Here is a 15033-nt window from a genome sequence, read left to right on the forward strand (position 1 = left end):
ACTCATACGTTCGGTAACATACATCAGGAACATACGTGGTTATGTGAACGTGCCATACTCACTCCAAGAAATGACCAAGCTGCTGCAATCAATGAAAATTTTTTAAACGAATTGAATGGAGCTGAAGTGGTTTATACATCGTTTAACAGCGTCCTTAATCAGGACGACGCCACTAATTATCCAGTTGAGTTTTTGAGTTCTCTCACTGCAAGTGGTCTTCCTGTTCACAAAATTGTTCTCAAAGTCGGTGTTCCAATAATGCTTCTGAGGAACCTTACTCCCCCAAAATTGTGTAATGAAACCCGACTTAAAGTAACTGCTCTACAACGAAATATAATCGAAGCTGAGTTTCTTACTGGATGTGGCTCAGGTGAAACTGTTTTCATACCACACATACCTATCATCCCGAATAACTTCCCGTTCAGGTTCAAGCGCACACAGTTTTCAATAGCAGTTTGTTTCGCGATGACAATAAATAAGTCTCAGGGTCAGAGCCATAAGGCAGCTGGTGTCGACTTAAGGTCTGATTGTTTTTCCCACGGCCAGATGTATGTGGCTTGCTCGCGGGTCAGTAATGCAGACAATCTTTACATTCTAGCTCAAGACGGGAAAACAGTAAATGTGGTTTACAAAGAAATGTCATGAAGTGTCTTCCCGACATTACATTTGAAAGTAGAAACATTTTTACCCAAAATTTAGGTAGTAACATATTTTTATTGCAAAGACTGAAATAGAGGTGAGAAAAATTATCATTTGTGAACATAAGAAAACTACTACAACTGTAGTGTTATAATGTTTAAATTTCTAAATGGAGCAAGATAATACAAAATTCCATGCGGAAAAAGCGTGGTCAGCAGCTACGTTTAGTTTTAGGTATAGGGCTATGCATGCTGATTTTTCATACACTGTATGGATATAAACATGTAAGAATAATCTATCTATCTTACTTTTATAAAACAGTAAGTAGTTATTTTTCTGTCTGTCTGTTTGTACGCGGTGTTCTACACAACTACTATACGAATTTTAATGGGGTCTTGCGTATAACAGTCATGGCTTTATTATTTGCCTTCAATGCAGTTACCTTATTTCACGTCCAGCGAAGCGGGCGGGTTCGGCTAGTATATAATATAGTTTAATATCGTGAGGCGATCGGTTGGTTGTAAATGAGTTTCATTGATGGCCGCGATTTTAATATTGTTTTTAATCAAGTGGTCTGTAAACTCTGTTATTTTATTATTAATTCCTCGTGCGTTCCAGTAAAGGATGGTGCTTAGTCTATTGTCGCCGGGGTTTAAGTCAACGACAAGGCCTAAATTACGGTTGTTGGCCATTGAAGCTGGCCGCTAGGGTGGTCACGAAGCCCATGGTGGCTTGTACTTTGTCCTGAAGGGACATGGCCGGGTTGCACCAGATGGCCATCAGTTGGCACATCGTCTCTAGGACTTGGGCCAGGTTCGGGTCCTGGGTGAAGGTTTTGGATTGTTGAACAACCTTCAGAAATTCGCTAGGGCCAGGGGCTGGCTTTTTTACGGGGCAGGGCTGCAGTGGAGCAGTTGGCTGCACTGCTGGTGCCTGCTCCACCTTCATGTCGGTGGCTGCAGGCGCTGCCCGCGTGATTGGCTTCTTTAAGGGCTGGAGAGGGGGGGAGGTGGCCTTGTCACGGGCTGTTCCTGCCGTGGGGCCGGCTGTTCCGCCGAGGGTTTTCTCCCCTTCCCCTTTTCATGCCCCGTTAGGTTTTTCTTCGGTGGCCTCTGTGGTTGGGGCTAGCCTCTAGGCCTCCACTGATTGGCGACGACTGGGTACTCGAGCTCGTACCTGTCGGCCAATACTGCATATTGATTGTGCAGTTGAGGGACTGGGTAGCTGGGGGCTTGCCACGCCTGTCTGGGGGGCTGGGGCTGGTACCCAGATAAGCCCGCGTGTTGCGGGGGAGGGGGGACTGGAGCTGCGGCTGCAGCTCTCCTGTTGTCGCGCATTGCGCGTTTTGATTGCAGCTCGCGTTCCTTTCTTTCTTGCTGCGGGAGGTGACGCCAGTTTTCTCTCTTAAAGGCCATGCAGCCTCTATAGTTTGCAGAGTGCGGGCCATCGCATCACGCGCACTTCATTTGTTTTCTGTCCCCTCCCTGGGGGCACACCTCAGTTTTGTGGCCCTGGCTGCACCAGCGACACACAGGGGAAGCTCTGCAACCTTTGCCAGAGTGGCCAAATCGCTGGAAGTTCCCACATTGCAGTGGGCCCTTAGGGTGCCTGTAGTCCTCAACTCTGATGTTGAGGCCACCGAAGGACTTGATGGCGTAGACCTTGTCTGTGTTAATGGCCTTCGGGAGTTCAACCACTAATTGGTTTATTGGTTGCCTGGTCTGCCTATTGGTCAGGAACCAAAAGTTTTGTACTGGGAGTCCCATTCTCTGGAACTCCCCCTGAATGAAAACCTTGTCCATGCTGCTGTGGACGGGGCAGAAAACAAATTTATTCGGGATCTCGTCCCGCTGCAATAGCACGGAGTGCTGCACTCCGGCCACTTCTAGGGCCTTCACTGCCCTGTGGTACTCTGCCACTGTGGCGGTGTGTACCATTAGTTGGTCGTGCCCCCTACTTATGCACGACCACTTTTCAAGCAGGGCTGCATCTAATGCAGCTTTTATGACCGGGTAACTATGTGCCTGGTCGACAAAAACAAACAGGGGTTTAACCTGCATCTTTTTGGGTGCCTGAGGGGCTGTTTCTGCTAAGGCAGGGCTCGAACCTGCACTCGTGCTGGGTGCCGGCTGGCTCGCCGGGTCTTGTGTTCTGCGCGCCGGCGTTTTTCGTGCGCGCGCGCCCTGCTTGGTGTATGCTGGGTTTGTGAGGGGGGCGGATCCTGCTCGTTTCCCCCGTTTTTGATTTTTTGCCAGCGACAATGGTGAAGCCATCATCGCTAGTCGAGCCATCTGCACTTTGCATCTCCGCCTCGTCGTCGGAGGGCAGAGGCACATCTACACACTCTCTCTCTCTAATTCGCTTTCCTGCAATCTGCAGCCACGTGACACACCCACTGACCAACAAAACCCAGACGAGTCCGGGTTTGCGGCTAGGCTATAGGGGCAGCTGCTCCCCGGGCGTTTCACGAGCTCACTCTATCAATACACTCCCTGAATACCACCTCTGGCCAGTGCACTAGTGCACTGGCATGTACCAAGCGCGGAGCTCCTCTTCGCACGTCCGTCCTCGGCCAAGGCTCAAGGCAAACTCTTTTTTCCTGGCCGAAGCCTTTATGCGTGGCATCTCTCTGGTATGTTGCGGACGGTACAGAGAACTCGGCCGGCACATGGCGGCATACTGCTCAGGTTTCACCCCGCCATGCTGCAGGGATAGGCGGGTCGCGCCGGTTGGATCACGCCTGCGCATGTAGCCACACACGGCTTCGGGCAGACGACAACATAGCGGGGTATCGAGGTTATTGTTGTGCACCGCGCCACGGGAGTATATTCGCAAGGAAATTGCGTTCTTACAAGTACGTATTATTTTAATTACTAGTGTAAATCAGTATATTTAAACAGTGTTGTATGAGTATTGTTTAGCTGTGTAACTAAATATTTATTGCTGGTATGATACTTTTTACGCTTTAGTTTGACATTGGTAATTATTTGCCATGAGTTTTTATTTGATCAACTAAATCACACGCCGTATTATAGTTATGAGCCCACGAGCGTGTAAATATTTCGAGTCCAACAGAGAATATGCTAGTTAAATAAATTCAAACAAATATCGTGCGTGGAATATTATTAATTTATAACATCTGAAACAATTGTTACCAATATGGCCTCGTGGCTGTGCGGTTAGCAACGCTAAATAAGTTGACGGATCGAATCCCGGCGGCTGAAATTTTTTTTTTTGTACTTGTAAAAATAAATATGGCGCGCACAACACTTCGAAAGTAATAAATATATTTGAATTAATGAATGCAAATAAAAGTAAATTTATTAATTAAATTGTAGATTTCATTTCACTCCTTTGTATCCATACAAAATACTGATAATTCAATAAAATTGATTCAATTTTATTCATAAAAGTATGCAGAGGTAGATTATATCATACAAAATATAGAAAAATTTTTAAAAAATTTCTTCCTCAAAGAATATAATATTTTTAATGCCTAAATGGTGTGGTTTCAAAAACCTATTACGGCTCAGTCTCAGGCCGAATATGATATTTCATTTTCTTCTGGATCAATCATTTCATCAATGTTTTGTTATGACGTTGTCACGTTAAACTATCGTCCGTAAACCGACTTTACAGACAACCAATTATTTTTTTTAGCATAACCTGTCGGAATAATTTATTTCTATTATCTTTTGCAACATTTTGTACAGAAAATTTTTATTTTAAATACAAGTAAATTTGACACTTTTTCATTGCTATTATAAATATATATATTATGATACGTATATTGTTTCCATCTAAATGTTCAATCTTAAACTGTTGGACTCTGGAAATAACCACCAAAGTCGGGCCTGTGCCACACTGCAAATATAATCACGTAGAAGATTATGCAACGATCTGATTGGCACTTCAGTTTTACTTTCTGTCGACTCCGCTTGATTTTATTACAGCGCATACCTAGAGACCTGAAAAATTCGCGGGTTCCTTTCGCGATAGGATAGAATCCAAATACATTTGCCTTCCTTGCTGCTTCAGTGATTGGGCCACAGTTTATCTGAAGGGCTCTGGACCAATGGAAAACGTTCGACAGAAGAAGTATCGAATCACAAGTTTCCCAGTTAACACGTGTCACGAGTTAGTAGCCAATCAGCAGGTGTAATCTGCACAAGTCAATAGAGGATCATGGAGTCTATCCTAGAGGTCATTGAAAACGCGAATTTTTCCGGTCCCTACAAATTATAAATATGGACAGGAAAAATTCGCAAATAAATCTAAAACGCCTATTAGACTGCGACAAGGTATATCCGCACCAGTGGTTTCTTCCTTGTTATTGGCGGCCGTCTGCGAGAGAAGTCGTTGCCTTATTTGACCTGGCTATTCAGGACGTGATTACTTCCGCACTGAACTACTGTGATTGGTATTGCAACAATCAACGTGGAACAAATAAACTTACCCAACCACGAAACACAGGCGATGCTACAGTGTAACTCTCAGCTAGTCGCGGAGTCTTTTCGCGAAATATGCACGCCCCTACTAATAACCCGTGTCCTTCAAGTGCACAGAAATTTGCAATCCAGACTCTTCGCCGACCAAGCTAGAATTGTGCATGTCCCTAGAAATAACTCACATTTTACGATTAAAAAAGAGTTTCAAAAACAATATAAATAATAATAATAGCCTGCTGAAATATCAGCATTTATTTTCTGAAAAGGATATTTACATATTTTAATAACAATTTTGAGTTACTGGAATATTTCGCGTTTTCATTAACTCCAGGACCCTGGCTATACTCGGGAAATTTACACCTGATCATTGGCTACTAACTCAGCACCTACTAACTGAGGTGCTTATTTTGCAGAGGTTTTTTCATTGGCTCCGAGTTCTTCAGTTCAATCACTTAGAGCAGTATGAAGTTGAACAGGTTCGAAGTCCAGTGAAATTGTCCTGTCTCCAATAGTTTTGGAGAGGTGTGAAGGTGCGGAATGCCTAGTGGGAGTGGCTCAGAGCAGTTGCCAGTGCGGACAGCACAGTCAGCGACCAGTGCGTCGCGGAACTGACACTGTCATCTCTGCCCGGTCCGAGTGCCTGTCTGTGCCTGTCTGTGCCTGTCTGTGGCATCGATCCAGGGGAGCTCGCACAGAGTCCCAGGCCGCGTGTTGCCGCCCATCACCTCTTGGCATGTGTCTGGGTGTACGTTTTTGTTGTGTTTGGGTGTAAATGATTCTGGAGTCTGTGATAGTTGGGGGTGGCTGTTTGGCCTTTCGGCTGTGGTTGAATGCTGGTGTCTGGTGGGAGTGACTCCATAGCCCATGGCTAGTTGACCGGAGAAATTCGCGTTTTCAATGACCTCTAAGATAGACTCCATGATCCTTATGTACTTGTGCAGATTACACCTGCTGATTGGCTACTAACTCGTAACACGTTTTAGCTGGGAATCTTGTGATTCGATACTTCTTCTGTCGAACGTTTTCCATTGGTCCAGAGTCCTTCAGATAAACTGTGGCCCAATCACTGAAGCAACAAGGAAAGCAAATGTTTTTGGATTCTAGCCTATCGCGAAATGAACCCGCGAATTTTTCAGGTCTCTATCCATGGCTGCCTAGCCGCACTCAGTCAGGAGCGAGGCATTGCCGGTCGCACAATGAAGCCGGGCGGGCGGACAACAATGCCGAAGCAGTGCCGAAACAGTGGCGTCACGGCGCTGTCTCCGATGGGAGGCCACGCCAGGCACGCCCCAGCACAATCGATAGTCTGCCGCGAACAGGTGATTGGCCGAGCTGATGCCTCGTTACCTCCACGAGCCGGCTAGACGATACAAGTCCAGCCCCGTATCGAGACACAGAGCAGACAGCAGTGCAGAGGGTCATGCGACTGCTGTTCGCGTCAACACACGCGGTTTGTTTGTTGCAAATGTGAAGTTACAGTTGAATAGGGACCAGAAAAATTCGCGGTTGCGATGGCCTTCATGATAGACTGCACATTCCCCTGTACACTTGGGCAAATAACGCAAGTTCATTGACTGCCGACTTGTGAGTCGTCTCAGCTGGTTGTCTGTGATTCGATCCTTCTTTGGTTTAAGGTTTATAATTGGTTGAGATTCGTCCACATGAACAGTAAGCCAATAGCCAAATCATCTAAAATTTTACATGTATTTGAATTCTAGCCTATCGCCGAATGAATAAGCGAATTTTTCCGGTCTCTACACATGAAGTAGCTTGGCTTCTGGGTTGTAGCCGCGTCCTTGGCGAATCATTCACCGACGTTTCGGTCGACCATTGCAGTCACCATCATCAGGGAGCAAGGTAACTTCAACCACCTACTCGGTAGGTTTTCTGCTCCCTGATGATGGCGACTACAATGTCGCCGAAACGTCGGTGAATTATTCGCCAAGGACGCGGCTACAACCCAGAAGCCAAGCTACTTCATACAATGGCCGTGAAAGACTGCGAACATTATTAAAGTTACAGATATTTGTAAATGTGTACATTTCCACGGGAAAAAAATGCATCACTTCAAAATAGTGTTTGCAGTAATACTGGGTTCGGATTCTTACCCGGGCATCTTTACAATGCATTGTCCCAGTACCTCCAATAGATAAAGTTAATTTTAAACCGTTTCCCCAATAGCTTAACAGTATTAATTGTGTACATAATAACCATAATAAAGTAAAATAAAGTCAAATTAATGATTATTCGATTATATTTTCCATGGTTTAAAAAATTAAGATTGAATGAAACATCGTAAGACATACCTGGCCAGTTTTATCTCTAGTAACGTATTTCATGTACCTATGCAAAAAATAATCATAGCCATGTGTTGCACGAAGTTACAATATCTTTCTTGTAGTATTACAAACTTTTTTTTGGAAACTGGTTTTCAACAGGAATCTTTTGTAAAATCACAGAAGAAAAAAAATTTCTGCAGGTGTGAAAGCATAATTAGTGTCATGCATTTTTCGCGAAAATATTTCCAGGTCAGCCTTGTGTTAAAACTTTGTAGCCTTTTCTGTGTTTCGCGGTTGGCTGGGTTTATTTCAGGTACACGTCTGCTGTCAGCGCACCAATCACAGCCATTCAGTGCGGAGTAAGTGTCATCTCTTGCAGACGGCCGCTCATCACAAGAAAAATAATCGCTTGTTACCTTAATACCTTATTACTAGGGACACCTGTATTTCGCGATTTCATTTCATGTCAAGGTATTTTACAAAAAACTGTAGCTTTTTCTAAGAGTCATGGCTAGAGACCTGAAAATTCGCGTGTTTATTTCGTGTTATGCTAAAATTCAAATAATTATACCTTAGTGCTGCTTCTGCCATTGGTTCACTGTTAATCTGGAGGACTGAGGGCCAATTAGAGACCCGTCATTCATAGAAGTGTCGGATCACAGGCCAACCGGTCGAGACAATTCACAAGTCAGCAGCCAATGAACAGTTGGCATTTACCCGAGTGTGTAGAGGATATTGGAGTCTATCCTGGAGGTCATTGAACCGCGAATTTTTCCTGTCTCTGGTCATAGCAAATTGTGAGGGTGCAGCAGTACGGTGACCACATTCTCATTGGCCCCGTCAAGAGCGGGACGACACCTCTCACCGACCTCAGCCAATAACCACAGGAGAAAAGCTACAGTATTTTGTAAAATACCTTGACACGAAATGTATTCGCGAAATACAGGTGTCGCTACTTATTACAGTCTAGTGAGCGATCAAATTTTTTTTGCAATAAATTTATGACCATACCCATAAGCATCGACTTGACTCTACTTGCAAACATAAAACTCCTTTCGGCTCAACCTATAATTTAAATTATTCGTTAAATTATTCGTATTAAATAAATATTAATGATCTCAATTAAAAACAAACCGAATTTAGTTGTATCCCCTTGTTTCAATTTTCACAACTATCTCACCTGGCCGATATTTTAAATAGATTTTAAATTTTAAATAAATTGTATGTTTCATTCTGGAAGTAATTTTTCAAAAATTAAGGCAGTTATTACGTCCATAAGAACTATAAAAAATTGTTCCGTAGGTCGCACATGATAACAAACCCAATAGTTAAAGTTTATTCTAAATATACCTAAAATACTTGCTCAATAACGAAAAATGAAAAATTTTATGTAGTTGAGACAATTGTTAATTAATGTTTATTGTTTGTGGAAAAGTTTTTTGTCGATGAAACATTAACATCAAATGTAATAATTTATGGTAAAGCAACCTTATTGTAAAGATTTATTTGGATGCATTGCGAGTTTTATGCATGGAAACAACATGATTACGTCTTGTAGCCTTAAACAATGCGTATAATTTGTCAAGATATTATTTCACAACATAAGTATGCATTATACATAAGCCATTAAATCTGAAAGTTTTGAGAAGTTTCTAATAATTAAGTGACGTCTTAGAATTGTCGCCATGACATTTTTACAAAAAAAGAAAATTGGACACCGTTTTGTTCTGTATGTCCAAAGTTTTTAACACAATTATGTAAAAACAAAAACCAGTGACTACACCAGAAATTGAAATCAAAGACAAAAAAAAACTTATTTTCCAAGATAGTATTTATTTCAGTAAAGTGTTCAGAGAAAATTTTGAGTCGTTAAGGATGGCTTTCAGCCCTGAAACACACAGAAACAACACATATCACTTAGATATTTTCATCATAAAAAATTCTTATTAAAATTTACTTATCAGTAAAATAGCTAAGGACCTGTCGAACCAGTGCAAGTGAGGCGAGGTGTAAGTGCAAGTCAGGCCAGGTGATAGTGCAGGTTAGGCCAGGTGATAGTGCTAATGAGGCGAAGTGACAGTGCAAGTCAGGCGAGATGTTAGTGCTAGTCTGGCTAGGTGATAGTGCAGATTAGGCCAGGTGATAGTGCTAATGAGGTCAGGTGACAGTGCAAGTCATGCGAGGTGTTAGTGCAAGTCAGGCCAGGTGATAGTGCAAGTGAGGTGAGGTTATAGTGCAAGTGAGGCGACGTGATAGTGCAAGTCAGGCCAGGTGATAGTGCAGGTAAGGCCAGGTGATAGGGCAAGTGAGGTGAGGTTATAGTGCAAGTGAGGCCAGGTTATATTACAAATGAGGCGATGTGATAGTGCAAGTGAGGTAAGGTGACAGTGCAAGTCATGCGAGGTGTTAGTGCAAGTGAGGCGAGGTGATAATGCAAGTGAGGCGAGGTGACAGTGCAAGTCAGGTGAGGTGTTAGTGCAAGTCAGGCCAGGTGATAGTGTAGGTAAGGCCAGGTGATAGTGCAAGTGAGGTGAGGTTATAGTGCAAGTGAGGCCAGGTGATATTACAAATGAGGTGAGGTTATAGTGCAAGTGAGGCGAGGTTATAGTGCAAGTGATGCCAGGTGATGTTACAAATGAGGCGAGGTGATAGTGCAAGTGAGGCCTTGTGATAGTGCAAAAATTTCCCTGGGTTTTATTTTAATCTGTTTCATGACTCATCCGCAATTAAAACACGCGAAACCTGTTGGTTTCTGGGCGGGGTGGTGGGGGTGCGCTCGGGATATTGTTTAGCATTCCAATTTACAGTAGGATTTGGCAAGTGCAAGAGTGTTCGCTCAGAGAGGGGCTTTTTGATTGCATCTCCATTCCCCTTCCCGGGATCTGCGCCCTTGGTGACAATAAATAATTTATTTTACATTTTTACTGAAGCTAAGCTCATATTTAAGCGTAAATACGTCAATCTATTCAAAAATACCTAAGAGCAGGAATCACAACTACCTATCCTAGGGAAATCCCTTGCCTTGTCCAAAACTCAGATGTCTCCCTCTAAGTAAAATTGAGCTAAATCACAAACATTATTATGCGTGATTCTTTTTTTCAGGCCAAAATTTTTTATTATAGACATAAAAAATGTTTATTTGTAACTCAATTGTGTTATTTAGATTCTAGTTTCCCTGGCTTCTTGGCGCAACCGTTGGTTTGGTTTTGCGACTATATTTTGTGTCGTGACACTGGGTTTAGGAAACACCTACCCAAGTCCTCATTATAAACATATTCGCCAGTGTTTTAGAATTTATTTGAATATATTTTGGGACGTGGCATGGACTGCTGAGGCGGCCTCGGCGGGAATAGTGAGCGGCGCCCGAAGAAGGACGTTGAGCAGAGACGAGGCGAGTCGGCAGTGGCGAGTCCTTGGACTCGCGTGCAGGAGGACTCAGGACACCATCCTGCTGTTTCTTCAAGTCACTCCAGGCAAATTTAATTAAGTTTTCCATTTAAATTAAATTATACTAACTGAAATTCATGTTAATGAGATATTTCTGACTGGTGGAATTCATTGGGAATCTCTAGGTAGAGACAACCAATGAAAGTTTGAAAAATAAGCTTGATGTTCTGAATCAAACTCTACGAAAACACAGTTTTGACAGATTTACCACTAAACTTCACTTATTGGCAGCATTTACCACTATTTTAAAGTTAGAGTGTAGTAGACAGTGGCTAATATATTTCCCCAACATCCTTGTATTGTGTTCCTTTTTTTATTTCACGACATCAGTGTCAACGAGAGTTCGAATATAACTTAACAGTACACTCTAAAAAAACCTTTTTGTTAACGTTCCTTAAAATTTAATAAAGTTTATTAACCCATAAAAATTGTAAAGTCTGTGTCATGTAACTTAAATCTGATAGTTTTCAAAAGCAGTAACAATTGTCCTACGTAACCTTCGTTAACCGAAGTTATGTCAACATCGCACATAGGGGTATTTCTTAAATTTAGCTGGCCAAAAGTCGAATTATCAGAACTGCACTTTGGTAAAATAAAAAACGTTTCCTATAAAAGCTAAGTAGTTGGGTGACCTAACCACAATGTTTTCATTTCACCCACCCCAATTTACAGATGGTAGTGTCAGTCGGAACTCGGGCATTGCTCGCAGTGGTTGTGTATACTCGATGTTCGTGCTTTAAAACTCAATATTTAAGTATTTATTGTTCTATTTTGAAAAGATGAATTCTGGTTATGGATTCTGAAACTCCTGGTAAGTAACTTTGTTTTTGTAGTCCAAATATTATAATTTTAAACACCACTTTCTTTCTTTTTGACTTTTAAAACAGGCTTTTAAATTCAGTTATTTTTATCCAAATTAGTAGTTTTGGGAGCCTTGTTGTTATACTGCCGGGCATTTCCAGGTTTTGATGCTTATATATTCTCAAAATATAGTAGTTATACTTTTAAGAAATGTATTTATTGGTTCCAACAAATTCCTACTCCTCTATGTAGAGTGATTTCAAATTTATAATATGAAAATGTGAAAAAAATCATACTTCCGATACATTTTATTTATATTATTTCAGGACCTTCTGGAAATAATTTGATGACTCGTAAGGCAATATTTGACCTGATGAGATCAAAAAATCGTCTCAATTTTAATGGTTAATTAGAATACATCGAAGATTACTTGGTTTCACATAAAACGTATACTGAAGAACAAGTTATGGAAAAAAAGCGTAATCTATCACGATTGAGATCAGAAATGAAAAATCGTAGGGTAACAGCAAAATACAGAAGTGATTTATTTGTGAAAAACCATGACAAGTGTTTGAGTGAAGTGTTTAAATTACCTGTATTAGTGGCAAGAAGAAGACCTGATAGACCAACAAAATACTTTCAAGACATTAGTGACCGAAGCAAAAGATGCAAGACTGAGGGTATACGTTTGTCTTATAGCCCTGAGAAAATTATCTATGCAGCTGAAATGGAATTGAAATCCCAAGGAAATAGATGCACGTCAAATATAATGAAAGAGATTTCAGAAAGTAAAGATCGTGCTAAGGAGTACAGGAATTCAATTGAGTGTGACAAGGCACATGCCAAGCAAGTTTGTCCAGAGGAAGCACTAGCAATGTTTATAGATGCTGATTTGTCAAGGACGCAATATGACAGAATCAGACAAACAACAGGAAATCTTCCCTGCTACTCAGTTTTTCAGCAATATAAAAAACATTGTTATCCTTCCGACGAATCTTTCAACATAACTGAAACCTGTGCCGATGTGAATATACAAGGTGTTGTGAACCACACAGCCGAAAGATTACTTTTACATTTAGAAGAAGTTTTAAAAACCCTTGACGATAGTGAAAATACTTTCCGGGTGATTTGTAAATGCGGGTGTGATGGCTCACAACAGGCTCAGCTCAAACAAAAGTTTGAAAATGATAGCGGATGCCACTCACACATTTTTCAAAGTTCTTTTGTGCCTCTGCGTATAGTAAATTGAACAGAAAATAAAATATTGTGGCAGAAGGCAACTCCATCGTCTCCGCGCTACTGTAGACCTATCCGTATACGCTTTGTAAAGGAGACAGTTTACATAACGAAGGAATAAATCAGTTATGTAGAAAGTGCGGCAAATAAATTGGAACCAACAGTAACAATTGGTGGAAGACCATATATTGTAGAAAACAAGATGATGCTAACAATGATAGACTCGAAAGTGTGCAATGCAGCAACAGGCACAAAATATACAATTAGATGTTATATATGTGGAGCTACATCTAAAGATTTCAACGATTTGAATAAATCAAGTGAGATTAATGTAGATTCGTTGAAATTCGGTTTGTCTATTTTACACGCCAGGATTCGGCTATTTGAAAGCTTACTGCATACTGCTTACAAACTTGGCGTGCAATATTTACCCGTTAAATCTGAAGCAGACAAACTTTTAAAAGAACAAAGAAAGAATTCAAGACGAATTTAAAAGCAAGCTAGGTCTTCGCGCGCTTAGATATTCCCAAAGCTGCATCCGGGAACACTAATGACGGAAATACAAGTCAACGATTTTTTGAAGACCCTAAGTTGGCAGCCGAAATAACAGGCCTGGATGTTATTTTCATTCAAAGAATAAAAGTGATTCTTGAATGCATTTCAAGCGGGTACAAAATAGATATGAAAAATTTCAAAAATTTACTAGAGAGACTGCAGAATTTTATGTTAAACTGTACGGTAGGCATAATATGACGCCTACCATGCATAAACTATTGATACGTGGTTCTATAATAATAGAGAATGCCCTTTTGCCTATTATTTGAAGAGGCAGCAGAAGCCAGAAAAAAGCATTTCCGTTCATACAGGCAACATTTCGCAAGGAAATTTAATAGAGTAGACAGTAATACAGATATTTTAAATAGGTAGTTGTTAACATCTGATCCCCTGCTTGCATCAAGGCGAACAATAATCAAGAAAAAACGAAATTATTTTATGAAGGAAACATTAGAAATCTTGATATGTGAAGAAAGTTAAGGCTTTTTCCATTTAATATTTATATTTTTAGTTTTAAACTATTATTATAATTTTTTATTTTAATTTAGTTAGTAGATATGTATATATTTGACTACTGTAATTATTAGCCTATATAAATTTTATTTACAAGAATTTTTCATTTTCTTTCGCCATTTGTTTTCGCTTTTGCCCTTTGCTACATTGCATTGCTGGAAATTAGAAGTGAAGATACTTTTGCATACAAGTTTTTATGAATTATTTTCCAAACGTTTAAGAGCGATAAATAATTTTGTCCCGCTAGATTAGTCCAATACCCCTATGTGCATCGTTTGTAAACAACTTTATGTGAGTATTAGCATTTATATGTCAATATATTGTGTTGCTTTGCAAGTGAGTTCGATAATTGTTTACTATACTGGTATTACTTATGAGAACTGTCAAAATTGAGACAAGTTACATGTCACAGACTTTATGGGAAATTCTGGATGAACCCATGGTGTCTCTCCCAAATTTTTCAAGGAAAACGTGACATGCATAGGAAATGTACAATGCATGAATGGTATATTTTCCATACCATCGTATAGGTAGTTTGACTTTCCTTACAATACCTTACATGTTCAGGAACATTAATAACAGGATTTTAATGGGATCATTGGAATAGCAAGAATGGCACGAAATGTCCATGTTCAGGAAACGGGAAAAGAAAGGCTGCCTGGGAAAACGTGGAGTTGAAGTGCACAGGAACAAGACCCCAAGGGAGACCAAGAATACGATGGGAAGAGCAGATAGTTGAAGAGTGCGGGAGGGAGGAGATGAATGTAATGAAGTGAAGGATGAGGAATGGTGGAAGGACAGAGGAAGATGGAGGCACTTGACTCTGCTGACGCGGCCACAGGCTGATGATCATGATGATGGTGGTGGTGGTGGTACGGTGCAAGGTAGGACGGTCACTCGAACCTTTGAATATATATACTGTATAGAAGTCGCGAGTGGATAGGATTTACTCTACGTTTTTCAGAAGCGTATGATGAGCAGCTTGGGAACTTCACCGCTGCAGTGCGCTGCCGTAACGCCCTGCATCGTCTTAGTTGTTATTTACACGTTAGAGCGCAGCACTGTCGCCCGCTGTCGTTCCCCGCACCCCTCATCCATCATTCACTGCAGCTCAA

The 15033-nt window shown here is 41.2% G+C and overlaps 1 protein-coding gene across 1 annotated transcript in view; it reads right to left on the reverse strand.

Moving 5' to 3' along the window:
* Positions 1–9179: 9179 nt before the first annotated feature.
* The window catches only part of LOC134539894 (uncharacterized), a 58496-nt gene continuing 52642 nt past the window's right edge, over positions 9180–15033 (reverse strand). The window contains exon 7 of the mRNA XM_063382242.1: positions 9180–9254. Coding sequence (XP_063238312.1) covers positions 9236–9254 — 19 coding nt within the window. The 3' untranslated portion in view covers positions 9180–9235. The remainder of the gene's footprint in view (positions 9255–15033) is intronic.

The sequence above is a fragment of the Bacillus rossius genome, chromosome 16, assembly GCF_032445375.1.
Source record: "Bacillus rossius redtenbacheri isolate Brsri chromosome 16, Brsri_v3, whole genome shotgun sequence".
NCBI classification, from domain to species: domain Eukaryota; kingdom Metazoa; phylum Arthropoda; class Insecta; order Phasmatodea; family Bacillidae; genus Bacillus; species Bacillus rossius.